At 32.9% G+C, this 27,945-nt stretch overlaps 4 protein-coding genes across 7 annotated transcripts; 3 read left to right on the forward strand and 1 right to left on the reverse strand.

The window, feature by feature from the left end:
• Positions 1-4,071: 4,071 nt before the first annotated feature.
• On the forward strand, positions 4,072-5,470 carry LOC107432215 (zinc finger A20 and AN1 domain-containing stress-associated protein 4). 2 transcript variants are annotated; one of them, XM_016043302.4, is made up of 2 exons: positions 4,072-4,240; positions 4,517-5,470. In XM_016043302.4, the coding sequence occupies exon 2, from the start codon at positions 4,673-4,675 to the stop codon at positions 5,174-5,176; it is 504 nt and encodes a 167-aa protein (XP_015898788.2). In that variant the 5' UTR covers positions 4,072-4,240; positions 4,517-4,672; the 3' UTR covers positions 5,177-5,470. The 2 variants fall into 2 exon arrangements, with proteins under 2 accessions (XP_015898788.2, XP_015898789.2); XM_016043303.4 differs by having other exon boundaries at positions 4,234-4,359.
• On the reverse strand, positions 5,337-9,045 carry LOC107432214 (purple acid phosphatase 22). The gene is made up of 5 exons (XM_016043299.4): positions 8,680-9,045; positions 8,238-8,529; positions 7,340-7,908; positions 7,079-7,167; positions 5,337-6,524 (listed from the first exon to the last, which is right to left on the reverse strand). Exons 1-5 carry the CDS (start codon positions 8,830-8,832, stop codon positions 6,299-6,301), a joined length of 1,329 nt encoding a protein of 442 aa, XP_015898785.2. The 5' UTR covers positions 8,833-9,045; the 3' UTR covers positions 5,337-6,298.
• A 7,701-nt stretch (positions 9,046-16,746) lies between these two features.
• LOC125419247 (probable purple acid phosphatase 20) lies at positions 16,747-19,118 on the forward strand. The gene is made up of 4 exons (XM_048464794.2): positions 16,747-17,012; positions 17,673-18,539; positions 18,634-18,722; positions 18,842-19,118. Exons 1-4 carry the CDS (start codon positions 16,857-16,859, stop codon positions 19,023-19,025), a joined length of 1,296 nt encoding a protein of 431 aa, XP_048320751.2. The 5' UTR covers positions 16,747-16,856; the 3' UTR covers positions 19,026-19,118.
• A 6,267-nt stretch (positions 19,119-25,385) lies between these two features.
• LOC107432198 (protein LITTLE ZIPPER 3) lies at positions 25,386-27,945 on the forward strand. Of its 3 annotated transcripts, none has more exons than XM_016043283.4 (2): positions 25,386-26,183; positions 27,361-27,945. In XM_016043283.4, exon 2 carries the CDS (start codon positions 27,403-27,405, stop codon positions 27,628-27,630), a length of 228 nt encoding a protein of 75 aa, XP_015898769.1. In that variant the 5' UTR covers positions 25,386-26,183; positions 27,361-27,402; the 3' UTR covers positions 27,631-27,945. The 3 variants fall into 3 exon arrangements, with proteins under 3 accessions (XP_015898769.1, XP_060668788.1, XP_015898770.1); XM_060812805.1 differs by lacking the exon at positions 25,386-26,183 and adding an exon at positions 26,233-26,901; XM_016043284.4 differs by lacking the exon at positions 25,386-26,183 and adding an exon at positions 26,915-27,087.

The following is a 27,945-nucleotide window of genomic DNA, read 5'->3' on the forward strand; positions in this document are numbered from 1 at the left end:
TACAAAAAAAGAGTATATATCTAGACATAAAAAATAAAATAAAAATAAAAAATTGAAAAGCTAATCTATAAAATCGGCATAAAGTTTAATAACACTATGTTGAAGAACAAGCTAAAGGGCATAAAGTTGTGGAATATATGATGAGCCCAGTTACCACGATTACCAAAGCTATATAGTATAACCAGTCAACCTGCAATTGAAGGAAAAATACCGGCTAGGTTTGCTAACTATGAGTGGTACCAAATAGAAGGAATTGGAAGAACCTAGCTTCATAATAGGTGCAAAAATCTATACTCTCATATCAGGCTCAAAATGAAGGGATTATAGCCATCACTTTTTCACCTATTCTCTAGAGTGTGGCACCTGCTGGTGGTAGAATAAGATACGAAAGAAAACTGCCCACATATCGGACGTGAGAATAGAGAGGATGAACAGTTTGGCTCCACTCAGCTGTATATGCAAAACAGTTAGAGGCAGTAAAAGTGGGTCTTTTTAAGTAATGCTTCATGCCAAGGATCAAATTAACATTGCTTTCTGAATTTGTAGGTAATCCCCGTAGTACTAGTACATCAGACACCAGAGAAAGTGTTTTGCTCACTTTCAACTAAAATTTTTCAATTATACTGGCTAGCTTTTGCATAATGTAGGTAATTTCATGGTGGCATATTCTCGACTGAAATGTAGTAAATCTTTTAATAAAAGCAATTTTACAAATAATGGTTGACAAGAAAGAAATTGATCACCAAACCTTGAGAACAAATGGAATAAATGTGTAGAATAGAGTGCTTACGAGGGCATAACCGGCAAATGCCAATATCTGAAAAATAAAAAATTAAATAAACATACATAAAACAGCTATTAGTCTTGGCATTCCAAGTAAAATGTTACAATAATTTAATTTCTTCTTTCCCAAGAAATGAAATTATCACCTTGATATTTTAACTCTTGGACATAGGCACTCAGCAAATCAATTTCAGCTGTCTTCACTAGATTCAAAACCATTTAAATCTAGCTTTCTGATTTTACTTTAAAAGGTTATATGGAACCAAAGAAAACAGCACACATAACAATGTTTGTTTTAGGAGTAGTCTAATACAGCGGTAAGCCTATAAGGAGACAATTGAATAGAATAAAAAGATAATGCAGGATTCAATTTCTTAGAGTTTCTGCGGACCATTCTGACCGACTCCAGATTCTTTAGCTCCACTGTAGATCTAAGGGAAATTTAAGCAGAGGAAACAATATGTTGTTCAAAATAGAAATCTACTAAAAATCATATTCAAAATCCATTCTTAGTACAGAAATGGATACATCTCACACAAACTCACTAGAGCTCCATAAACCCCAATCATGGAAACAACTTCAGTAAGATCTTTTTTCCTAGCACAAAGCTCCGGCAATACAGGAAGGAAATCAATAGAATAAATATATGTATGAAATTAACCAAAACAGAGGAAAACAAACTAATGTGTTGGTTTTCAAGTGTTGAAAAGATGGCTACGTTTTTTGGCAATGAGAGACGAAAAGAAGCTGCCTAGTGGAAGAACAAAGGACATGACCTGACTCAGAAACAGCAGATACAATGTTCCCAATGTTGCATTGTTTCTAAATTAACCTGCTGTTTTACTATGCTCCAAATCATGGCCATCATTAGCAACTCTGACAAATTCCATCAAACTGGTATAAATTTTTGCTTTCACTCTTGAATGCTAATTAGAAGGTAGTTGGGGTCACTTTACTAGTGTCACTGATTTAGTAGCTACCCTTCTATTTTCTTTGGATTTATGAGTTCTGAGAGTGTAGCGAGTAATTTTTCCATCTTTGATTTGTCCATTTCTTAGGCTTGCAAGGGGGTCATTAATTGTTCCACCAGTTTAATGGTAAAGAAGTTTTATGTAAACAACGAAACGTTAAACGGGTATAAAGAATGTAAATTCTAGAAACAAGTCTAGAAACAAGTAAGACCGTGTTTAATCAATCATTTAATGTGATTTATATGACGTCACCGATAATATAAGATTTTTTTCCACGGCGAAGAAGGCAGATGTGGCTTGATCGTGTCTAAAGTAGAAGCAGCAGAATCAGTCCAATCGCCACGCGGAAAGTTATAACATTGACTGTTGTTGACGTTTGACGTTGAAATTTAATCATAATGCCTTTTTTCTCCAATATGATACTATTGTAACAGATGTAAATATTATTTGATAATCTTTTATATTTTTTTTTCTCAAAAAAAAAATTATAATCTTTTATTTTTTAATACTTTTGTGCGTAAATTTTATCATGTAAACAAGGATTTCCTTTATTTTTGTTAGTATTAATAACACATCCAGAGATAAATACTAATGTAATATTTATATTCATTTTGTCAATTTTAAAAATGTAATCTATGTCGTATGAATAATAAATATGTCGTCCATATCCTTTTAAACTATATATTTTTCATTTTACCGTTTCAAAAATTATCAAAATTAAGCCTGCACTTATGTTTATATTAATAATTGTTTTTTGCGTAATGACGAGGAAACCACTCAATTGTCTCATATGGGTTTTACCATGACAGCCACTTGGACTTAACCGACCAATTTATTTTTTCTTTTTTAATCATTTTATGTATAAAAATAATTGTCTTTCTAAAACAAATAATTTAAAAGCCGTTGATCGATACGCACAATTGGCAAAAGTTTGTGACTTATTTGAATTTAATCAAATGTAATTTTGAATATTGAACATATTTTAAAGAATAACAATATAAAACGTGATCTAATTATCATGATTAAATCCTCTTATAATGTGAAACCAATGGGTCCAAGATGGGTCAAGTGTTTTTTTAATTGTCATTATCATAAGTTTTTTGCATGTTTTACAACAAATGTTTAATTACTATTTTCATAGGCTTGCCTTTTTGGACCAAAAGGTTCAAGTATCCAACTGGAATAATAGCTTATATATACAATTAGGATAATAACAATGTCATATAACAATAGCAATTTGTAGTTGCTATATTTTTAACTTTTTAAGTTATTGGTTTTTAAATATGGTATAGTTAGAAATTTGATAAAAGGTAACCTATGCATAGAAAAGTAGGCAATTTATAATTTTTTTACTAAGTAATAAATTTTGTAAATTTGCAATTTTTTGCCCCCTTATAAGGAAATCGATCCATAATACAAGGATGCACGTGAACTTTTTTTTTTTTTCCCTCTTTTTCTTAATTAAAAATTTCACATGAACTTCATAAAACAGCTATTACTGTGCGTAATAGAGACGCCAACAAATGTACAGCAAAACCAAATCTCATGATGACGTATATATAGAAACTACAAACCACAAGTAGCAAAAATTAAAAAAATAATAATAATAAAGTTAAGTAGAAAGTAGCAGCCACTTTCTGCTTCTCTTGGCGTAAGGAAGGGTACCAGATACAGTGTATACGGGTTATACGCGCCGTAAATACATAAAAAAGGGCATTTCTAGAAAATGTTAAGTAACCTAAATTAAAAAATAAAAAAAATACAGCTAAGCAAAGCGAAGGCAGGAAACAACGCAGCAATCAACAACTTAAATGACCCGCTAAAGCCCACTAAACTCACCTAACCACCGAAAAAAGGACCACCACCTCAATTTTCCCTGTAATTTCCAAAATAACCAACCACATAAAAACCGCCACGCGTCAACCCAAACCACGCCATTACTACCATTACATATCATATTTCCTTTTTATTTATTTATTTTTTATTGTTGTTGATTATTAAAAATTATTCTTTTATATAATATTGTTTTTAATCTTGTTCTGGTACATGATTTTCCGCGGCCGTTGTTTATTTGGGGAATTAAAAAAAAAAAAGTAAAAAAAAAAAAAAAAAAAAAAAGGGGCGTTACGTCTGGGTGATGGATATCGATAGCTAAACTCTCAAATTTTAATACGCTGGGGACTTCTGACCTGGGTCGTCCAGCCTGTCGCTCAGATATTTTAGAATCTTTAATTCTAATTAAAATATATATATAAATATATATAAATTTTTAATTTTGGATGATGATTAATAATTGAAAATGATTATTCTAATTTGTCCATTTTCGCCGTTCCTTCCTTTCTTTTTTTCTCTCTCTTCCTCCTCCATTTCTTCGTCTTTAATATTCCTCTGAATAATTCTTCCGTGTTAAGATTCTTCTCCTCCTCTTCTCCTCATTCTTATCCCATTCCCTTTGTTTCACAATTCTCTCTTATTCCTCCTAACAGGTACTTTCTTTTTATACCTTTTTTTTCTTTTTCTTTTTCTCTTCGTTTTTTCTCTTTATTTCTTTTTTATATTTTCCGTTTGGTAGCTCAGAAAATAGGAGAACTACCTCATGTTTTCCGTAATTTGTTTTCTTAAAACAAGCTTATTTCGTTGTTTTATAGATTATAACTTATTTATGGCACTTAAAACCGAAAACTTGTTATTCTCCTTTTATTTGTTCTGGAATTTTCTTTAACATCACGCTTTTCTTATGCTATCATATCGATTTTTTGCAGATCGGGGTTCTTTTCGTTCTTCGAAGAAGGCGATCTGATTATTATGATCTATTCTTAACAGAAAAAGGCGACCCTCTTGTTTTCTTTTGAGAAAAAAAAAAAAAGAAAAAAAAAAAAGAAGAGATTACATAGTCGAATTCAAGGAGCACAAAAATTATGGCCGAAGAGCACCGATGTCAAGCGCCGGAGGGTCACCGACTCTGCGCCAACAACTGTGGGTTCTTTGGGAGTTCCGCGACCATGAATCTCTGTTCCAAATGTTACAGAGATTTCCGTCTCAAAGAGGAACAACAAGCCTCTATCAAATCCACCGTCGAAAACTCTCTCTCAGCTTCTCCGTCTCTCTCCTCCTCACCTTCGCCCGCGGAAATCGAATCTTTCTCTGCTTGCCACCCCGATCCTCCCCAGGCCGTGGTCCAGCCGGAGATCGCGACAGACATGCGAACTCCGGACGTGGCGGTCGTACAACCGAATCGGTGTTCGGTGTGCAGGAAACGGGTCGGGTTCATGGGGTTCAGGTGCAGGTGTGAGATCACGTTCTGTGGGGTCCACAGGTACCCGGAGAAGCACGGGTGCACGTTCGATTTCAAGACGATCGGAAGAGAAGAGATAGCGAGGGCCAATCCGGTGGTCAAAGGCGAGAAGCTGGAGAAGATTTAATCCGGAGCCGTCGGATGAGATTACTTGGAGACCAAACATCGATACAAAGTCACCGCTCACCGAGCAAGTATTACGATGATGAAGCGATGTTGTGGCACGTGGAAGATGATGATGATGTGTAATTGTCTCCGAGTCCGTTTTACTATTATTTTTGGGAATAAGGTTGTTGATGTGGGCTTTTGCTTTGTAAAAAGGACTTTACTTCTGTTTGGGATTGAAATTTCGGGTTCAGGGAATTCCGTGTAGATTCTTCTATCTTTTTCCTATTTTTACATATATTTGGGGTTTGAATTATTTGGTTCCACCACGGGCACAAGTCACAACAATGCCGTCTTATCTGACACTGAGTTTTTATTTTTAATTTTCCAACTTTCACTTTGATAGGTGGAACCATATCATTTGCCACAATTTAATCGAAAAACTTTTTCAAGTCTTTTGGACATGACGCGGAGAGTTTTCAAAAGAGCGTTGAGCGTCTGAATAAGACAAATAGGGCCTTGAATACGACATGCCGTCCTTCATATTTAAAGTAAAAGAATGAATGATTCGTCGCCTTTTGAATAAGTAAAAGACAGACAGCCCAAATGTTCTTTCTATTTGTTTTTATCCTCTTTAGTTTTAAAAGATTGAAACACAAAAGACCATTATTTTAGATCGTTTTCTATTCGCAATTTGCAAATAGTCCTAAAAGAAATAAAAGGTGAAGAAGCACCAGTTTCACTCCTACATTTAAACTTTTGGGATACAAGATTCTCAGTAGAAATATAACCTGTACTCTGATTTGAAAATGATTTCTAAATTGCAATTATGAATGTAGGATACACAGTCTGACAAAAGAACATCGACCGAGTAAGCACTAAGCCGTCAGTTTCTTGAGGCTTCGGTTACAGGACCCAAAAAAAAAAAAACAGGACATAATAAGAGAATCCCTTAAGAAATATCTACTCAGTTTTAATTTACAAAGAACTTATCCTTGAATCAACTCCAATCTTCCAACCTTCCCTAAAACAAAAGAAAAAAGAAAAAAAATGCACAACCCAACAAACCGAAACCCTGCATTCTAAGTCTAATCCCTGGTAGGTAGAGCACCTTAAATTGTGAATATTGTTACTTTATGGGGACTCATAGTTCATCGTTGAGGAATGATGATGTGTGATGATCAAAACCTGCTCTGCATGATTTGGAGGTACTTAAACTTTGTAACCAGACCTCGTCCGCCACCACTGCATTGGAATCGTTGTTGCGGTGCCATGACCAATATGCGTGTGTTTGGTTTACCACTCTTAGCCGTCCGTGTCCAAAAGTCGGCTCTCGGTACAACGACAGAGGAGAAGCAGGGGTTTTGAACCTATGAACATTATACAACAGCATATATCGTGAAGATAGAAGCAATTTTCCATGCATAATTTAAACTTGATGAAAAGCTTTACATTTATTTGTTCATAACTGGAAAAACAAGCAAACATCAAATGTTTCGACTTTTGAGTCTGCCCACTTTGGGCTTCAAAAATTTCCTACATATTGGGCCTCATAAAAAATTTGGCCTGGGCTGAAAATTTTAGAAAAAGTTGACGTAGAGAACTCTTGGGCTTTTGTTACTTTGGAATTTGGATCATGGCGTGGGACCCTCTATAGCTGAACTGTCCAGTTCAGCCCATCAATGGGATTAACCAACTGACAAAAGCAGTCTTAAATTTGATTTATCATAGAAGAAATTAAGATCCAGCACAAGCTAACAGAGCTTAAGCTATTTCTGATATTCTATCATTTTTATCATTCAAATTTATTATTTTATAAAACAAAAAATGAAGAAAACTGAAACGGGGAATAATTTGATCTCATCAGTAACAAAAAGAAAAGAAAAATAAATAAATAAATTAAAAATTACAGCAGAATACTTACATGAGGGCAAGTCCTTCTCGGTTCCCACCATCACCAATTGTCACATGGATAGGACCACAGGGATCAGCTTTCTCATTAAAAATCCTAGTCTGGAACAACAAGCCAATAATATATTATTACCCCCCCCCAAAAAAAAAAAAAAAAAAAAAAAAAAAAAAAAAAAAAGAGGTCTAAATAAGACAAATTAATTATATCAAATACCAAAAAGTAAAACCAAAAATGTTTATTATAATTACTATATATTGAGCTTCTGCGACTTACAAAACGTTCATAGGCATGAACATGACCAGCAAAAACCACATCGACCCGAGCCTTGTACAGCAGCTCTTCCATAGCCTTTCTCATATCTTCACCTTCCCCTTGATGAGCCGTATTCGTATTATACCACGGCGCGTGGAGAAGCACGACGATCCACGGCGTCTTATTCCTGTCAACCTTGGCCAAATCGGCTTCCAGCCACCTGTACTGATCGGAATCGGCATCGAAATCGGTGTAGGAGCCTAGCATGACGACGTGGGTCCCAGCAACTTCGAAAGAGTAATACAAGTTCGAGGTGGACCCACTTTCAGCGTAAGGCATTAGCCATCGGGCATTGTAGGCTTTGAAGCCGTGGGGATAGATGATAGGGAAGGTCTCGATCTCGTGGTTACCTTCGGTAACCATCCAAGGGCGTTGGCTGGCGTACGGCTCAACCAGGCGTCCGAACGAGTCCCAAAGTGGTTGCTGAGTATCGGCGTATGATAGATCGCCTGGCAAAAGCAAAACGTCGTAGTCTCTGCTTTCCACATGAGATAAGGTTGATGATGTCCACTCTGTTTGGCCTAAGTCTCCTGCAAATTTTTAAGGCACTTTTCATGTTCGAACAAATGCCACAGTGAAATTTATAGCTTTTACATGAAGCTATCAAAGAAATTATTAGATTACTATTTATTTATTATTATTATTTTTTTTTTGCATGCAAAACTTTTGGAAGATGCCATTGGCATACAAGTTTAAGTTTTTGTCTAACGAGTAGCTTACACTCTTCAATTTTGTGATTGCATATGGCGTAGGCTTAAAGTATTGATTACCCAAGCCTATGTCTCAATCTTAGTAAGAAATATGAGAAAAGAATAGGACAATGATAGTTCATTATTTGCTAATTTAGAGAGAAACTTACCAACCACTGCAAATTCAATGGGAAACTGTGGAGGGGGTGTTTTGAAAGAGAACTCAGGGCCTGAACCTCCACACCTATAAAAGTAAGTGGTGCTGGGTTCCAGGGGTCCAATGGTAACATGGTGGATCATGCCAGAGGAATAAAGGAAATAATGGTACGATGTGTGTTCTCCGGTGGCCTTTGCGTTGTATTTCCCAGGTACTTTCCCATATTCTACATTTGATGACACATGTTTAGCTTCGGTAATCCATGAAACTCTCATATGATCTTTTCCCACCAGAGAAATATGAACCTAATTAAAACCAAAACAACAAATTAAATAATAATAATATTAAATAAGGGATTAAAAATGGGTAATTCTTAATTAGTAAATACATAAGTTGAAAAAATTACGAAAGAAATGAAATGGAAGAATCATAATGAACCGGAAGAAGCAGAAGACCTGTTGAGGGTCGGAGTCAGAACGCTTGTGGGGAGTGAAAATCAATTTGCGAGGTGGTTGTCGATCGATATCGTAATGTTTTGCTTGTAGGAGATGAAGGAAGAGGAAGATTGTTATGAAAATAGAGATAACTCTTTGGATAAACTTCTCCATTTTTGATGTTTGAGCTATCGGGGTACAAGTTCCATGAAGAACCTAGGAGCATTTATAAGAAAAGTGTGGTTTTCAAAATTTTTACAAAAAATACCAAAATATTAAAATTGGGTTGCAATGGCGTCAAGTAAGAATATTGGATTTTTTTATTTTTTGCGGGGTGATATGCTTACAGCAAGCTTCTGACCTCACACCAATTCTCCAGCCCTCGGCGCTTAGGCTGGCTAGGCTTGGCTCTGATTTAAGGAAAAATTAATATATACATCTTCCAATCAATGTCAATGAGTTCTCTTGTACAAATGCGCAACAAACATAATGTTTAACTACATATAGAAAGAGAAAAAAGAGAAAAAAGAAAAAATTAGATATTTAGTTGGGTAATGTCAATTTTTAGGCCTTTAAAATGGAGGAACAAATACAAAAAGCTTCTTGTTTGAATAAAGAATGAGATGTATTGCTAGCAATCCTTGATATGATAAGTGATTGAGCGACAAAAAGGAGACATAATTATCCGGCATCATCATACATATATATAGTTTGATTTAAATGAGAATAAATTCTGTTCTAAAAATTAAAAATAAATGAGATTAATAGTATAAAATTATTGAATTACATAATAAACATGTAACATTAAATATATATAATTTAACGGTGACCATTTTATTTTTAATTTAAAAAAATTAAAGATATATTCGCCTATAAATTTTGCATGCACATGTATTTGTTCAAATTGTTTAGATTTATATTAATCAAATAATTGAATTACACTTTTAGAAGTACGTCCTTTGTCAAAAGTGGTGATGTATGGAAGTTGGTACAAAATAATACAGAGGATTTTGAGTTCAAGTAAAAGAAAGAAACATGATTGTCCTTATATTCTCTTTCTCCTGTTTTAATTTATTAAGATGCAAACACACCATATTTTATTCTTCTTCTTTTTTTTTTTTAATGAATGTAAACAATGGCTATTTACCCCCAGGAAAAAAAATGTAAACAATGGCTAATATTTTTAATTAAGCGAAGCTGATGTATCGATCTAAGCCAAACCAATATAAATACATATTTATTGTTTGTATGTGGGCCGGCCCTAGCCTTTCGGAGACGAAGTAGTAAAGCATACATGATGAGTTTGTGCGCCTGGATCACATGTAATAGCTGGATTAAGAAAACTTAGAACTTCAAAGTCGTGTTAATCATCTTAAAAACAAAATTATGAATTATAGTATATTCTCCGGAATCTGCTTTTACAAAATAAATTTTAGTGTCTTCGTCTTATCAAACGTGTATGCAACCCACCTTCCTCTACCATTCGTCTTTTTTATTAATCTTTTTAATTAATGTAATTGTTGTGGATCGATTTGATTGGGTTTCATTTCTAAATTCTGATTTTATGAGTATCGTACAATATCCCGGCATCTATAGCCACATATTCTAAATCCAAATTATTGATTATAATATTTTTTCCCTCTTTTTCATGGTCACATTTTAATATTATTTCGTGTTTTAATTAACATTTGCCCATTTTAATATTATTTCGTGTTTCCGGTAACAATAATGGTTTGAGAACGATGAGTTATTTCTTTTCTTAGAATAGCTAAATTAATAATAATTAATGATGATATCTTTTAGATTTTGAATTTAAAGCAATTTTGAATTTATCAGAAAAAACAAAAAAAAAACGTTATTTTATTTTATTTCGTTTTTGGGTTGATAAAATAGGAGTTTGATCTGAAAGACGAATCATTTGAGAAATGGATGGATCAGGTACTACAATCAGTTGACTCGTAAGCAATATAAACTCAATTAGGCAAAGAAGAACTATTAATTAAAGGTATTACATATGGCAATATTAACATGACACGTTGTACTTAGTCATTACTCATTTGTGACTTGATGGAGTTTTTATCTTTTGGAATCGAAACTAGGTTACTTATAGCAAGTGGTGTGACGGTGCGACTTAAAATTTTTAGATAGATGGATGTTTGGTAAAAAGAAAAATATTAGAGGAAATTGGTGTCCGAGAATTAGTTTTTTAATATTTAATTTTCAAAGAATATCTTTCATTGGAATTTTTTTTTATAATGTTTGGTTAATTATAAAAGAAAATAAAATTTATAAGTAATTAAATAAATTTATACATTAAAATTAAAGGATAAAATTATATTTAAAAAAAAATATAAAACTAATTTCTCAAGAAATTTTAAAATGACATTTTTTTGTTAGGATTTATTTTCCTCTTACTTTCTCACATTATGAAATTTATTTTCTATTGGACCCATAAATTTCTCATTTTAAAAACTATCCAAATAAAAGAAAATTTCAGTTTCCTAAAAAATTTTAAATTTGCACTAACTTCACCATTACTCAAACATTCTATAAAGACAGTTTTAGACTATACCCATTTTAGTACTTTTGAACATAAAAAATAAATACAATTTTTATCCCATTTATTTTTATGGTAAATTTGCATAAGAAATAACAATGACCATATATATATATATATATATATAGATTCCTGCATGAATGCCATATCCACATGGTCGATCTAAGAACAAACGCAACATAATGCTAATGCATATTTACGATTTGATGTTGATATATCCAGCCAAACAAACTGAGAAAAAAATCCAGAAAAATTAGTTCCGTGAGAAAGTTTCTAAAATATATAATATGAACAGTACAATCTGACTTTGATGATGTGAGGTTTAATTAGAGGATACATATCCTTTTAGAGAACCAACCATAATTTTTATCCAAAAAAAAGAACAAACCATAATTCAAACATGTCCTTTTAGGCTACATGACTTCTTGAATTGATCACCGTCTATACGACTCTATACTACATTTCAACGCCTTCTCTGCTTTTGGCTGCCAAAAAGCGTTTGAATCTTTTTCTCGGTTTTGAATAGAAGTAGGTGATTTTTCTGCACCATCTCCGCATAGTGCGTATGGTATACAGTAAGAAATATATCATGTTACTCAAAACTAGGGTATTCGATCGTCCGTATATGATTTTCCCTTTTCATAAATTGGTCCGACGCTGAAATTCAACCCGAAAACTGCATATAACATGTAGATCCTTTTGATACAAGTTATTAGCTAGGCAATCATTTCTTTTTTTAAATCCAAAAACAAATTCATCATGAAAACTAATTAAAAAAATCTATATATGGTTGGCCATCAACCATTCTAATTCGATTACCCAATATATACTTTTTCTTTTCCTTCCACTTCTGCTTGATTAGATAGGTCATGGCTGAGGGAATATGAAAGGAATCCAATTTGTTTTCCATTTCCCATATATATATATATATATGTGGTCATGTTATGGTTGACAAGGCTCAGCTACAATGCTGTGTCTAGCATCCCATTTGTAGAGATTAATCTTATAACTGTTTATGATAAATATATTTTTATAGATAATTATCATTACATAAAACTTCATGGAATATATTCAAATAATATATATGAGTGCGCTAATCTTCTTGTATATTGAATTATATTTATTATTATTATTATTATTATTATTGTTAGGGTTTACTTAAATTCATAATCTCATATATGGAGTGTGTAAATTATCATTAAACTGTCCTTCAGATACACAATTAGCCAGTACTAAAATGACAATCTTTGGTGAATTAAAACTAGTTTTGCCAAACATCGATCCATCCCCTGTGCATTTTTTATTTTTTATTTTTTATTTTTGGCATCCCCACTTGTGCTAACTTGTACATGTGAAACAAACCAAGATTATAGCACTTTATTTTATAAGCTCCCAAAAAATTAAAATCAGGCTTTTTGCAATTACTTACCAACAACTTTATCATGATATGGAGAAATTTTTCTATGCAGATTGTGTACCAGCTGACTTGGTACACATAGCCACTCATTCCACATGTAATATCAATAATAGGTCAGATTTTTTTTTTTAAAAACAATTACGTTAAAAGATTAACGTCGTTAAGTTCAAGTTTTATTTATATCTTTTTTTTCTTTTTTCTTCTATCCGGCGACTATTGTGCATACTACAACATCCATCTATTCACTATCTGCTCCAGCAAATTCTTCTCAGTCATGTGTTTTTCCTATATTTATCCTGGTTTAATTATGAAATAGAAAAAAAAAAAAAGGAATAATCAAGTTAATTTAGTTGAGAGAAGAAAACTGATGTTTCTGCTTATACTCTAAGGGAGCTATTTATATTATGAGGGATAAGATAGAAAGAGAAGAGTCCAAAGGAAGAAATAGGAAATAAAATAAAAAGGGTGTCATGGAGGCATCCATTGTATAAGATGTGTAAACACAAACAGTTTTCATCAAAGTTATATATGAATGAATAGTTGTAAATCCAAATGGACAGAGAAAATGAGCAAATGAGTGTTATCTAAATTGTTTTATCTTACCTACATGAATGTCTATGGATCTAGATGGATATATTGGAATTGAGATATCTGATGCAGGCGTTAACAGGGGGGAAGAAGAAGACGGAAGGCGTTAAAAGGGTAAAAGTGTGTTTTGAATGATTTGGCAGTTTTTATTATAATATGTAATTAATAATTAACATGGCATTTTATAACTAGTAATGTGTACCAGGTAAAATTCCAAATCAATACACATCGTATACTGAAAAATTTCTCCATGATCTGATATATATGTGTGTATATATATATATATATATCTTGTTTGACAAGGCGTGTACAAAAAGAGCATTATCATAATGACAATCTTTGGTGAATTAAAACTAGTTTTGCCAAACATCGATCCAACCCTTGTGCATTTTTTATTTTTTTTATTTTTTTGGCTTCCCCCCTTGTGCTAACTTGTACATGTGAAACAAACCAAGAATATAACACCTTATTTTATAAGCTCCCAAAAAATTAAAATCAGGTTTTTTGCAATTACTTACCAACAACTTTATCATGATCTGATATATATATATATATATATATCTTGTTTGATAAGGATTGTACAGAGAAAGCATTATCATAATGATATTCTTTATTGTTTTGTAAGTTTCTAACTACAAGTCACACTTTTAAATTAACATATATTTATTTTAATTTTCTCTATCATAAAGTATATATTTAAAACTACTTCTAAGTTTCCTCGCTTAATATTAAATAAACTTATTATTGAAGCCCTTGAACTAAGATTAAAAGCCAATGACTCATTCTTATACTAAATTTGAGCGTCAGAATTCATATAGGTCAACTTAATTAGCATAAATCGAATGATATCTTATTAAACAAGTAGTAAAGTAATTAAAAAAGTACAGAACGAATACAGTTGCTTGTTCTGTGTTTTGGTGCGCGCAACATGTTTCCCTACGTCCACATGGAACCGTTTACGTAAATATATACAGTTTATGTTCCCATTGGAGAATTCATATTCGTTTTCTTAGAATATATTTTTTAATTAAACTGTCATTATTATCACAATATAAATATTGAAAGCAATTAAAAAGAAGCAGTATGTAAAATTCTTCATTATTTGATATCCATGTATCACTGCTGAACTCTTCCAAGAGTACTCGGCTTTCGAGTTACAAACTGGTTTTTGCTGCTAATTTGACATTTGCATTACAATTTTTTTCTAAGAGTCAATCACTTCGATATTAATCACTAATATTAGTTTTGTTAAAATTTAAAGCAATGGTAACTGACTTCTCAAGCTTCAGATCGGTAATCCTAACAAATACAAGATAAAATTGATTTTGACTATTAAAGACTTCACGGAATTTTAAATATTCAGGAAAACTTTAAAACCTTTATAAAAGTTAAATTTAAGACCTCAAATAATTATTTTGTTCATAAAAACCATTTTTAATATTTTATTTTGAAACTTTGAAATACTTAATCTCCATAAAATGTATAGAAATAATCTAAAAGAAATATTTAGAGAAATTTTGGACATTGAAAAAAATTTGAAATGGTTTTATAAAAGTTACTTCCAATATTCACAATTCTTATATTTGTTCAACAAAACCAATTTGAATGCTTTATTTTAAACAATAGTGCTTAAAATAGCGGAAAGCAAGTAAATAAAATTGATTTAGAATAAAGATTTGACAAAATTTTAAAAACCTATATAAAAGTCAATATTAAGAGCTCAAATTATTATTTTGTTAAGAAAAACCATCTTTATTACTTTATTTAAAACTTTGGAATACCTAATATCCCAAAAATGTATAAAAATGATCTAAAAGAAAGATATAAAATTTTTAAACATTTGGAGGAATTTGAAAAACCATTTTATAAAAGTCAATTTCAAGATTCAAAATCTTATATTTGTTCAAGAAAACCAATTTGATTACTTTATTTGAAACAATAGAGTTCAAAATCACCAAAACAATTAGATTAAATTGATTTAGAATAAAGATTTGATGAAAAAACATTCAAAAAATTTTTAAAAACCTTTTTAAAAGTTAATTTTAAGTGTTCAAATTATTATATTTATTCAAGAAAACCATGTTTAATACTTTATTTGAAACTTTGAAATATTTAATTTTCACAAAAATGTATAAAAATGATCTTAAAAAAATTAGAGAAATTTTAAATATTCAAAGAAATTAAAAAAAAAAACCCTTTTATAAAAGCTAATTTCAAGATTCCCAATTCTTATAGTTGTTCAAGAAAACTAATTGAAATACTTTATTTGAAACAATGAAATTCAAAATTGCCAAATATATATATATATAATTGATTTAGGATAAAAATTTGACAAAATTTTAAACACGTGGAAAACTTTAGAAACCGTTATAAAAGTTAACTCTAAGAACTAAACCATTTTTAACACTATTTAAAACTTAGGAATACTTATAAACCTCCATAAATATGTATAAAAATATATACTAGATGTATCATTTCCATTTAAATTATATAGCCCGAATTGAAATGAATTATACATAAAATAGTTGTTTGGTATGCATAATCCAAGCAATTTAAACTTATTCGAATTCTATATACTGGTCGTATCTTATTTTATTTAGATCATATAATTCAAACAAAAATGAACTATATCTGAATTTATAATATATCTATTTATTATATTTAAGAGCAAATTAAGTTTAACATATGGATGTAGATAGTAAAAATCAAATTAAAAATAAATATGTGTAGAATGTAATGTGGTTATTAAATTTCATTGTGTAAATAGAATTGCTGTTCAAAAATTGTTTTTTTCTTTGTAATGTTTGGAAAGTTTTTCTAAGTCTTTCAGGCCTGTGCATTAGGTTTTCAGCAAAGATTTTGTTTAAAGCAATAAAGAATAGCTTTTTCATAATCATTGTTTGGGAAAAGCAAAAACCTCTAAAAATACAAAAATTATCCTAAACAAAATATAAATCTTTGTCAATGGTAATAAATTTGGCATTGGAACCTGATTAAGGAAGTACAGTAAACTTTTAAAAAATAGATGTAGGAATCAGTAGGCTGGCACCAGGTTTTTATGGACTAGTACAGATATCACTCATTATTAAAATCTTCTTGTGGGATTCGTTTCCGATTAAATTGCAACACCAAAGTATGGAAAGTAATTAAACTGATAAATCCGATTTTTTCGTTTTTTTTTTGTTTTTGTTTTTTTCTAACATCTAATTCAAAGCCGGCCGTAAAAATTATGGAAATCCATAACAAGCCGTCAACCAACCATCGCCCAATGCCATACCGTGATGGAAAACTTATTGCAGCTTATAACGACTTCTTTTGCTTTTCGTAAGCTTCTGAAACTAGGATATACCGGGAAATTGGAATATACCTTCGGCACGTGTAAATCATGCTAGCATTCCACGTGTTCTAAATTACATGTATTTATCAAAAACGCTAAAAGGACAAGGTGATGAGTGATGTAGATATTATACCCTAATTTGACACCTTTCTTGTCATATACATACGAGGAGAGAGTATATATATATACATGTATGGAGAAGCAGTGTGAATGAAATAAATTTGTGGGATTGGGGTTTTTCCTTTTGCCCACTTTTAAGTGCTTCTTCTTCTTCTTCTTCTTCTTCATCTCCAAACGACATGGTTTTGCAAAGGCTGGCTTTGTTTCTCATATACGCATTTTTTTGGGCCTTTGCTGGCTTCATTGGTGATGTCGATTCTTATCAACGCCCACCTCCCCGGAAGAACGTCCATGTGCACCCCTTGGCGGATGCTGATCCTGCTTCTCCCCAACAGGTTTTCCCAATTTTATTTTATTTTTCTTTTAGTTTTCTTTTCTGTTTTTAATTTTTGTTTGAACATCTTGTTTTTGGAAAAAAAAAAAAATGGCGAATTGCTATTATATTTGATATCGGCTTGATTTTTGGGTAAACTTTTTTAACCATTTCAAAAAGTTGCAGGCGGTTCATGTTGCATGCAAGAACAAATTTGGTAATGAAAAAGTTATATTGTTTCCCTCTAATATGAAAAAAAATGTTTACCCAAAAAACAAGAAAAGTTTCAGTACTTTGTTTAAGATTTCAACTTTTTTGTTTGATTTTGTTGTGGGGGATTGATGGTTTAGAGCCAAACTAGTAGCCCGGTTAGATGACCAAATTTTAAGTAAATAAAATATTAATTCATTTAGTCTAAAATTCTCGTGAAGTTTTTGGTTGGCGTTGAAAAGTGTGCTGGTGAGGGCCAACCAGGGACACTAAACGACAAGAAAGAAGCCATTTTGTATTCGTTAAAGAAACAAAAAGTATATAGGTACCTTCCATGGATTTCCGTGGGCCATTTTTGAATGCTGGGTTGGGCTGAAACATGTTTCCTCGGAACCCCATGCGAAGCCCAACGAAACTCCTCATTGTTTTTTATTTTTTTATGTTTTCATGTTTTTACATTTAACTTTTTCAGGTGCACATATCTCTAGTGGGTCAAGATAAAATGAGGATAAAGTGGATAACGGACGGTTCATCTCCAGCAACAGTAGATTACGGTACATCTCCTGGAGTTTATGGATTCTCTGCAACCGGAAGTACAGGTAAATACGATTATCTTACGTACGATTCCGGTGAAATACACGACGTCGTAATCGGTCCACTAGAACCAAACACGGTCTATTACTATCGTTGTGGGCCCAACCCAGGCCCAGAATTCACCTTCAAAACCCCACCTCCAGCTTTTCCTACAAAATTCGTAGTCATAGGAGATCTGGGACAGACCGGGTGGACCAACTCAACCCTCCAACACATTTCCCAGTCAAACTACGACGTTTTGATACTCCCTGGAGATCTGTCGTACGCCGATTTCTACCAGCCGTGGTGGGACTCATTCGGGCGGCTGGTGGAGCCGCTGGCCAGCCAACGGCCGTGGATGGTTACGCAGGGCAACCACGAGGTGGAGAAGATCCCAGTCATCCATTCCGAACCCTTCACGGCCTACAATGCCAGGTGGCACATGCCGTTTGAAGAGAGCGGGTCGGAGTCGAATCTCTACTATTCGTTTGACGTGGCGGGTGTCCATGTCATAATGCTGGGTTCGTACACGGATTTCGATGCGGAATCTGCACAGTACAAGTGGTTACAGGCCGATTTGGGGAAGATTGATAGGGGGAAAACTCCATGGATAGTGGCGGTTGTGCACGCTCCGTGGTACAATTCCAATTCAGCTCATCAAGGTGAGTCTGAAGCCGACGACATGAAGAAGTCCATGGAAACTCTGCTTTACCAAGCTCGGGTTGATGTCGTTTTCGCTGGCCATGTCCACGCCTATGAACGTTTCGTAAGCTTCCATTACTCCTTTCTCTTTTTTTCTTTATTATTATTTTTTTTAATTATTGCATATGCGTGTTTGTGTTTTTCAATATTTGTATCAGACCCGTGTGCACAATGACACGGCTGATAACTGTGGTCCTGTTTATATCACTATTGGAGATGGTGGTAACCGTGAAGGCCTTGCCTCTAAGTAAGTTTTGTACTTCTTCTTCTTCTTCTTCTTATTATTATTATTATATCAAATATTTAGTATAGTTGTTAGGTCATCTATCTGATAATTGTTATGTACTGCGTTTCTTGGGTTTGAAGGTATGAAGATCCACAACCGAGAATTTCAGTATTTAGGGAGGCAAGCTTTGGGCATGGTCAATTCCACGTGGTGAACCAAACCCATGCACTTTGGACATGGCATAGGAATCAAGACGATGTATCTGTTGCAGCCGATTCAATTTGGCTCAACAGCCTCTCCTCTGATCCTGCGTGCAAAATCTGAAGATTTCGATTGCAAAATTATAATTTATGTTAGGCTTATGCTAATGCCCCAATCATTTTAAAATATAAATAAATAAATAAATAATAAACACTACATTGAACTGTAAAACATTTTATCCAAACACATTTCATTTTGCCAAAAGCAATACAAGACAAGCAAAAGAGTAGGTTAATTCCCAAATTCTCAATCTCCTAATCATACCCATGGCTTTTATCAATCCGGCCAAGGTATCTCTCGTATTTATATTAATAATTTACAATATTGTTGTGTGATTTAGAAATGAAACTTAATGACACTTTATTCTGATTTAGAAATGATTTCAAATGAACATGGTTTGCAACAAGCATCCCCAAATTGCAGGACAAAAAATGATTTAAAAACAGAAACATTTAGAAATTAAGCTGAAAAAAAAAATTAAAAAATTAAAAAATAAAAAGCACCGATACCTGCAAGCTAAAACATTATAATTTTGGGTTCCATATACCAATCCTTGATAGGATTCTTGGCTGCTAGCTTATGTTTGGAACTTGGAGCTCATCAATAAGGAATACGGGTGGTGATATTGATAGCTGTGGTTCCAGAAACCAACCCCCCCCCCCCCCCCCCCCCCCCCCCCCTCCCCATGTTTCGGAAGTTTATAAAACTCTGTATCCAGACTTGGTCTGCAGCCACTGCATCGGACTCGTTGTTGCAGTACCATAACCTATGTGTTTGTGATTGCCTGTTTGGTTTACCACTCCAAGGCTTCCGCGTCCAAAGCTTGTTTCTCTTCTCGGAACAAGGACAGAGGAGAAGCAGGACTTATGAACCTAATTAAGTATATGTACAACATCATGTATATGTCAGATTAACCCAAGCAAAAGAGACACATAAAGGCAAGCAATATTGTTTTTTGTATATTGACCGGCTGGAAATCGTCTATAGGAAAAAAAATAATAATAATAATAATAAAAATGAAATTTATCACACAGACCCATCAAAATTGCATTTGACAAGCATTTCTAAAGAAAAAATATATATAAGCAATTCTTATAGTTCCTAAACTAGTGGTTAATGATATTCCCATTCGGGATAACTAGAGCTGCTTTAAACTGACTTCCTCTGTTCATGCAAATGTTGGAATGTGATCATAAGAAAACAATGCAATAAAGGCTTCTCTCAAAAAAATTTAAAAATAAAAAATAAAAAAATAAAAAAAAAATCTTAATCTTCAAGTTCTAAACTGTGACAACTATAAGATGTCCACTATGGAGAATACCCATGAATGGGTAGAGCTAAATGGGCTACCTTGTCCCAACTAACTAGTCCATGGGAAGGGCTAACTGGGCCTAAATAGTCTTCGTGTAGCCATAGGCCCAAGAATTCTTTTGCTTTCTTCCTTGACCTCCGTAGTCAGAAGTCAAAATGCACAGGCTTGAGCACTTTAGAAGTAAGATACGGAGCTTACGTCACTGTATATTGATGGAGCCCAGAGCCATAGGCACATGGTACGTTTTTAACTACCACATGTTAGTAGGATTAATTTCACGTCTCCAAATAATACCATATGCAATTTTTTTTTTTTCTTTTTTTTGTCCGATGAAAAAAAAAAAAAAAAAAAAAGCCTCAGGCTGAGATTTACTGGCCCAAAAGCTACTTGATCAGCATGCTTTTAGTTCCTTTTTACAACTTTATGGGAATTTAAATTAGAAATATACAACTTTGATAGTCCTTTTTATTACAGTGATTAATAAAATATGATAGACCATAAAGTAATGGAGATGATGGCTTAATAGCATATGCATTTTGCATCCTATAAGGGTGTTTTTCAAAATTTGAAAGATGAAATTATAATTAATATAAAATTGAAGGGTCACCAAATATACCCCATATTATAAGTATCCTATTGTAGTGTGCCCTTGAACATAGCATAGTCATTTTTAACAATAAGAGAACAAATTAACCAAAATAGTGTTAAGAATTTATAAAGATATCGATATTGTTTAATGTAACATTTGTAATTGTGTTTATATAGCCCCAAAATTTTGAAATATTTGCTAAATATTTCATCCAGCATCCCCCGTATGTTTTCCTTATTAATTCATAATTTACTTTCATGCTTATTCATTTTGCTCAATGAAGGATCTTCTGTAAAGAAAATTTCTAAGTTCCATTTTATAGATATATATATATATATATATATATATAGTAGGCAATAATGAATTGCTGCTGAAGAAGATGTTGGGTTTGAGATCACAAACAGAAATTTAACCACGGTTCATCCTATCAACGACTTTACAGCCCACCAACAATCAAAATAAGATATAAGATTCCCATTGTTTCCAGGTGAAATCTTTGTGTCCAAATCTTTTAAGAGCTTTACCGCCTCTCATTGTGCCCCTTCATCAATAGCTTGTAATAGTTTGTAAATAGTTTTGATGTGGGTAATAACACAGACTTACCACATTTTTATGCCTCCTAAAATTTGAACACTATCCTTTTAAATTCATAATGATGTTCTTAAAAGTCAACTTCTGTGATTATTTTGCTTACTTATGAAACTGTAGCTGTGATGTTACCTTGTCATTTCTACCAACTAGTGATTAAATTGTGGTACTTTACCAAATAAATGAAGATTAAATACTTCACTTTTTTTTATCTTGGCCCCGCTTCCCCTTTGGATTGTGGATATAAAGGAATATAGGATCTTTACTCCTTAAATTTCAGTTTTCTGTTTCATCTTAATTATACTCTTTTTTTTTTTTTTTTTTTGGTGAATCTATAAATGGTGTTACATGAGAAAAAAATTTAACTCTAATTAGTATAAAAACATTTTTTGTGCAACATATACTTATCCTCGATATATAGTTTGCCTTTTTATAGATGATTCCAACTGCCAACTTAGTAAAAGGAGATATATAATTCAGTAAACTGGCGTTTATCGAAACTAATAAATGGCATTTATGGGTTATACTCTCTTTTGCCATACCATCAATCCAAGTGTAGTTTGCCAAACCAAAATGGAAGCTTCTGTTTTGAAGCAAACAAGATCCATTTTAGAAGTTAAAGAGGAGTTAATGATTGTGTAAGCCACGGTATTCAAAAATAAATCTTCTTTCCGCATTCAAAGTCTTCCTATTTCTTCTGCTTTAGCCGACCATCAGCCGCATAGGCTTCGAGATTTGCCCGTGTATTCCAATTTTACCTCTACTACATATGTAAATGGGCTCTGTTTGTAAAACTAAATACTTTATACACTCATTCTCTTTGGAAATTTAATTAAAATTTTGGGACAAAAGTATAATTTTGTTAAAATTTAGTTTATGTATATATATATATATATATATATAAACCTTACCCCTTTTTTTCATATATAATTGAATTTTAATGTATGATATATTTGTTAGAATTGATGTGACAATTGAACAAGCTTATAATTGGTGTGAAATTATTCCGCCATGTAATACAAGCAAACTATTCTTGTTACAATACCGAATCAAAAATCATTGTTGTTGTTTATATTTTAAAAGTGAGTACGTGATCATATCGGCTCCATGCACATATCCAATTAGAACTTTTTAAAGACCCAAGTAGGTAGTTCGTCCTAGTGATTGCAGAGAAAACACACAAAAAGCTCATCTTTAGCGCATATTTATATCTTTGTCCCTGTGTGAACATAATTTTGTAGGAAGGGGAAGAGAAAAATAGTCATACACGTGTGGTCCCATGGAAATTACCACTCTAAAGTTAAAATTATAAAAACCCTAAGCTCACGTGTAGGGTTCAATGCACTTACTAACCATAATAATGTAAAAAATCATCATTAGCCATGCAGGGTATCGATATTATGTGAAATCATTAAAAATGACTCAGAAAAGAAAAATAAAATAAAAGCAGTTTTAATAAAAAGCTTGCATTGTTGATGAGGTCATGCTCAATAGCACTCCCATGGCCTGGTAAGAACAAAAAAAAAAAAAAAAATTACAAATCAGTAAACTCATTACCTGTGGCTCATATAAAACTGTGACACAGCCAATGAAGTCATAAACTCACACATGAAGGAAGATTTGAAATTATGAAAAGTTGTTTTGAACTTATTCACGTGTCAATGAATCCAAATTGTCCAATCAAACTCTATGGGGTCAACTATCTCCCTTCCTTCACAGGTGATGCAATCATCTTTGAGTATCTTTCTCTCGCTTTCTAAGGGTAAATGAATGGCCATTACCTACAAGGAGAGGGAGGGGAGAGGGAGGGGCTCTGCATAATTGTAATTATAAGCGATGTACATGATGATGTGTGTTCATGAATGCCCTCTGTTATCTGTGACCATGCAAAATCTCTTGAGCACTGCCATAACACATTTATGAAATCAAACAACCATCTAACCATTTTAAACCTTTTTTTTTTTTTATTTGTTATTTTTATATGAAATGGGGGTAGTCAATTTTTGCTGCAAAAAGTAAAATTGTTATTTAAGAGGTGGGTATATGAAGGATTACTAGTGGGAAGAGACCCATTATGATTTGGGGTTTGCCATCATGGTTGTTTCAGAAATAGATTTACAACCCTTTTAATTTTTTCTTTTTTCTTTTTTTTTTTCTTTTTTTTTTCCTTTTTTTCCGTCACACACTACTTTAGCCTATTTACTCTTCCTCTGTTACAGGTCTGGCCAGAGACCCCCCTTTGCCCCCCATGTTTGTGTTTGACTGGATTATTTGTTTTGTTTGAATGACGGATGAATTGAACACATCCCCCCAGCCCCCCGCCCCCCCCCCCCCCCCCCCACATGTGTTTGTAGCAGAAGTTTTTGTATTTGGATGAAGGAGAAGATTTGTGAATCCCATATATGACAAAATAAACTATGGAAGCCAAAAAAAAATAAAAAGATTTTTTACAATTTTTCTAAGGTGATATAGTAGTTTACAAATCTGCCAAACGTGAAAACTTTTCTATGATAGACAAAACGGATAAACCAATTAAACCATGTAAAAGACAGGGTAGGGTAACTTTTGTTTTCTCGTGTTCTTTATATTTTAAACATGAATATCGTGCTTTTGAGTTTTTTTTTTCTTTTTTTTTCCCTTTTAGTTTTTTTTTTTTTTTTGGGACGATGTGATGATGTGCTATTTGAATTTGAAAGAAACAATAACATGTTAGCTAATTGAATTTGATTGGATTCTCCAAATACTAAAAAAATATTTATGATGGAGAATTTTTGAGATTCATATGTTATATGTTAATTTAATTGGTTGTCCTAAAAATGTTTATTTTGATGAGTTAGATTTTATTATTTAACAAAACAATACATAACTAAATGGATTAAATAAGTATTTATTATTTAATCATAGATCATGTTTTATCCACTTTTTGACTATCTTTTTTTCCAAAATAAGATTCCCTTTCTTCTACAATAGACAAATGCGCAATAAGGTATTATAGTAATTAGATTTATTCTCATTTTAATCGTCAAATGCTTAATAAGAAGTTCTAGAATAAGAATTCTGTTTTCTTTTTCAAATTGGCAAAGATTATATATCTTTACAAGATCTAATTAGCAAACATACCAAATACAGAAGATTGGCATATTTGGTTTTCCTTCAAGTTTCAGCAACAGAGGATACTAGTAGTGATGCAGATTTTGAAAAAGCATGAAAGAGAAGCCAAAAAGAAGAGGAAAAAAAAAAAAAAGGTTAAGGGCAAATAGGTAATTGAAAGTATTGCCAGCCCATGGGATTGAAAACCCATAATTACATTGATGTAAGCATAGCCCCAAATGAGGAGTGAAATGAACGAGCTCCACGAGGGGTCACCAAAAGAAGTTGACAATTTTGCCCATAGATGATGCACCCATCCAAAACACCACCTGTCAACCATGATGTTTCACGTTAAGCCACTCATAACCCATGAGGGATTGAGGCTGGCTGGCCCCAATTCTTCTTCTTCCCCCATTATTTCAAGCTCAACCCCTAATTTTGGCAAAAATTTTTTGCTTTACTTGTGCCTACTATCTTGGCTTATAATTATTATCATTATAATAACGTAAAACAAAACATCATTGATGGTGCAAGTTATGGAAAACCCCAAAAAAAAAAGAAAAGGTAAAATGGTCATTTGGTTTCATCCAATTGGCCCATAGAAATGAAAATGCCTACTAGGTTTTCCCAACTTATAATATAAAACTATGGAGAAGACTCAATTGGTTTTAAGTATAATTATTGATGTTTTTCATAAACCCTTTATTCTTTTCTCGAAAACCATTTTGCCATCTAACATTTGGATTGTGATATAACACTGCTCTAGGCACATAAACTATTTGAATCCCATCATTCCAAATAAAATATTTTTCTATGTAATCTTTGATATGACCCTAAAGATACATATTGTAGATACAGTTTTGCTCCAAAAAATGACAAAATACAAGTTTGCCATACAAAGTGGGGGGAAAATAAAAGATTAGTGTAAAACGAAAAGTAAATGATGAAAAAGAAAGAGAAAGATAAAGAGGGACAAAAATAGAAGCATAAATAAAACAAAAGAGCAATTGATTGTGAAGAAGAGGTGAGGGGAAGGGAAGAGAAGAGAAGTGAAGGAGTGTGGGTGATGATGGTTTAAGAACCAATCCAAACCATCATTGCGAATCTTGGGACGGCCTAGCCCACCATCATTTTACAAGCCCTAGCCATAAGTCCCATAATTGTCCCTCTCATATCCATAATGCCAAACATAATACCGAAAATGCCCCTAAAACCCAAAAATACTTAAAAAAAAAAAAAAAAAAAAACCCATCATCATTCACATGACGCCATATCCACCATCATACAACCAAAACATTAAAATCTTTTTTAGGCTCTTAACCGGCCGCCTTCCATGCTTACACATGCATGATTGTTGTGTCAGACAGAGAGGGGCATGTCCCCCCCTCATGAGCCTTTCTCTCTCTGTTTCTTTTTTATCTGTCTTACTTTATTTTTCTCCATTGCCAACCTGCTCTATAAATTAACATCATCTTTGTTCTCTTTGTCCCTCACTTATCTCCTTGGGACTTCTTCTTCCTCTTTTACTGATCTACTTGTTGTTAGAAGGAAAAGAAAAGAAAAGAAAAAAAAAAAAAAAAAAAACCAGATACATACACTAGCTTCCTCGGCCAAAGCTCTCTAACCAACCCAAACACAAAAGGTGATCTTTTTCGAAATCATAAAGAGGCCCCCACCTCTTCTCTCTCTCTCTCTCTCTCTCTCTCTCCATTTTCTTGTAGAAAGGCAGTCACGGTATTTGTTTAGAGATGGTGCTTGGTATTTAAAGTATTGGGAGTTTTGGGCTATGGTAGCTTTGTTCTCTGTCTCTTTCTTTGGTCTTCTTCTACATTGTATACTCCTACAAAAAAATCTTTGGCATTTTTTTTATCCACCTTATTTTGTGGAGAGAATGTTTTTGGCTTTTAGAATGTTTCTCTTCTTGGATTCTCCAACATTTTTTTATTAGTTTTCTTTGTCTCTCTCTAGCTCTCTGTGGATATTTCTATTTTCTTTTTCTTTTTTTTGGAAAAAAACTTTCGGTATGGTACTGCTTTATTATTATTATTTTTTTCAAAAAAAGGAAAATTAGAAAAGATACCTTCTTCTTAGTTGTATATGAAAGAGCAAAGAAGTGTATTATCGAACACACGTCCTTAATAACACATAAGACAACAAGTTTGAGTCTGCAGCTTGATTTGTCGCAAACTTTATCCTTTTCTTTCATGGTTGGGAAACCGAAAGAAATAATTTTATATCAACAGAAGTGTTTAGACAGATCTTATTCCTATTTTATTTTTTATTTTTTATTTTTTCAATTTTTCTTCTTTACTTTCCAGACAACCCCACTTGCTCTATTTATCTGCCATGGTGGTCCAAAAGTATTAACTTGTTCTTGGTCTTCATTTGCTCTGCTTTCCCCTGTTGCTATTCTATGGCCTTCTTGTTTTAACTGTCATAAATATATTATATATAGTAGAGCAGTGGACTGAGTACGATATTTGCAAGAGAGTAATTGTTGGTTTTTTTGCACATTCTAAGCTATTTTTGTGTATTGGAAAACTTGGGTAAATATTTCAACCATTTCCACTATATAGGGTTCAATATGCATCTTGTTATCGGTTTAACTTTTTTCCTTATGTTGTTAAGCATTTCGGGTATTGCATTGTTCTTCGGATAATACTTTTTATGGATATTCATCATATATAACTTATCTGAAATTGTTCTTTGTCAATTGATTATTTCATACAATATATGGTAGTACTTGGTACTGTTGTTTGATTAACAATATAGAATATATATTATATATCTAAGATACCCTTTTGTTGTTCGAATTTCAGAGGGATATCAGAGACGATCTGAAAAAGTTTTAATTCACGGCAATGGAAAGGCTAAACTCAAAGCTGTACTTGCAGAACTGTTACATAATGAAAGAAAATGAGAGGCTGAGGAAGAAAGCACAGCTTCTGAACCAGGAGAATCAAGCACTGCTTTCTGAGCTGAAACAGAAACTCACAAAGACAAACTCAAAAAGCAATGCTGCAAAAGCTATTCCTGATCTGAATCTGAGCTCAAGCTCCAACCAAAATCCTTCCGGTTCTAGCAACTGATGGTAAAAATGTGTAGGTGGATATATTAATATCATGACCCCACAAATTCAACTAAGGATTACTTTTTTGTGTAATACCATAGTCGACCTCCAACAGCAGCACAGCAGCAGTAGCAGTAGTGGTAGTGGTAGTAGTACCAGTTTTAGTTATATAGGACAGGACTTGTATTTTCCATTGGGTTTACTTGTGCTTCCATTTCCATCTTTTATCGTATCTTCTTTTTTTGGGGGTTAGGATATGAATTTCTGCTCTTACAGGATATTGTATCAGCCTATCTGCCAGAATCCAATATAGTATCGTTGTAGTTTTAGATCT

This window comes from Ziziphus jujuba, chromosome 11, assembly GCF_031755915.1.
Source record: "Ziziphus jujuba cultivar Dongzao chromosome 11, ASM3175591v1".
In the NCBI taxonomy this organism is placed as follows: domain Eukaryota; kingdom Viridiplantae; phylum Streptophyta; class Magnoliopsida; order Rosales; family Rhamnaceae; genus Ziziphus; species Ziziphus jujuba.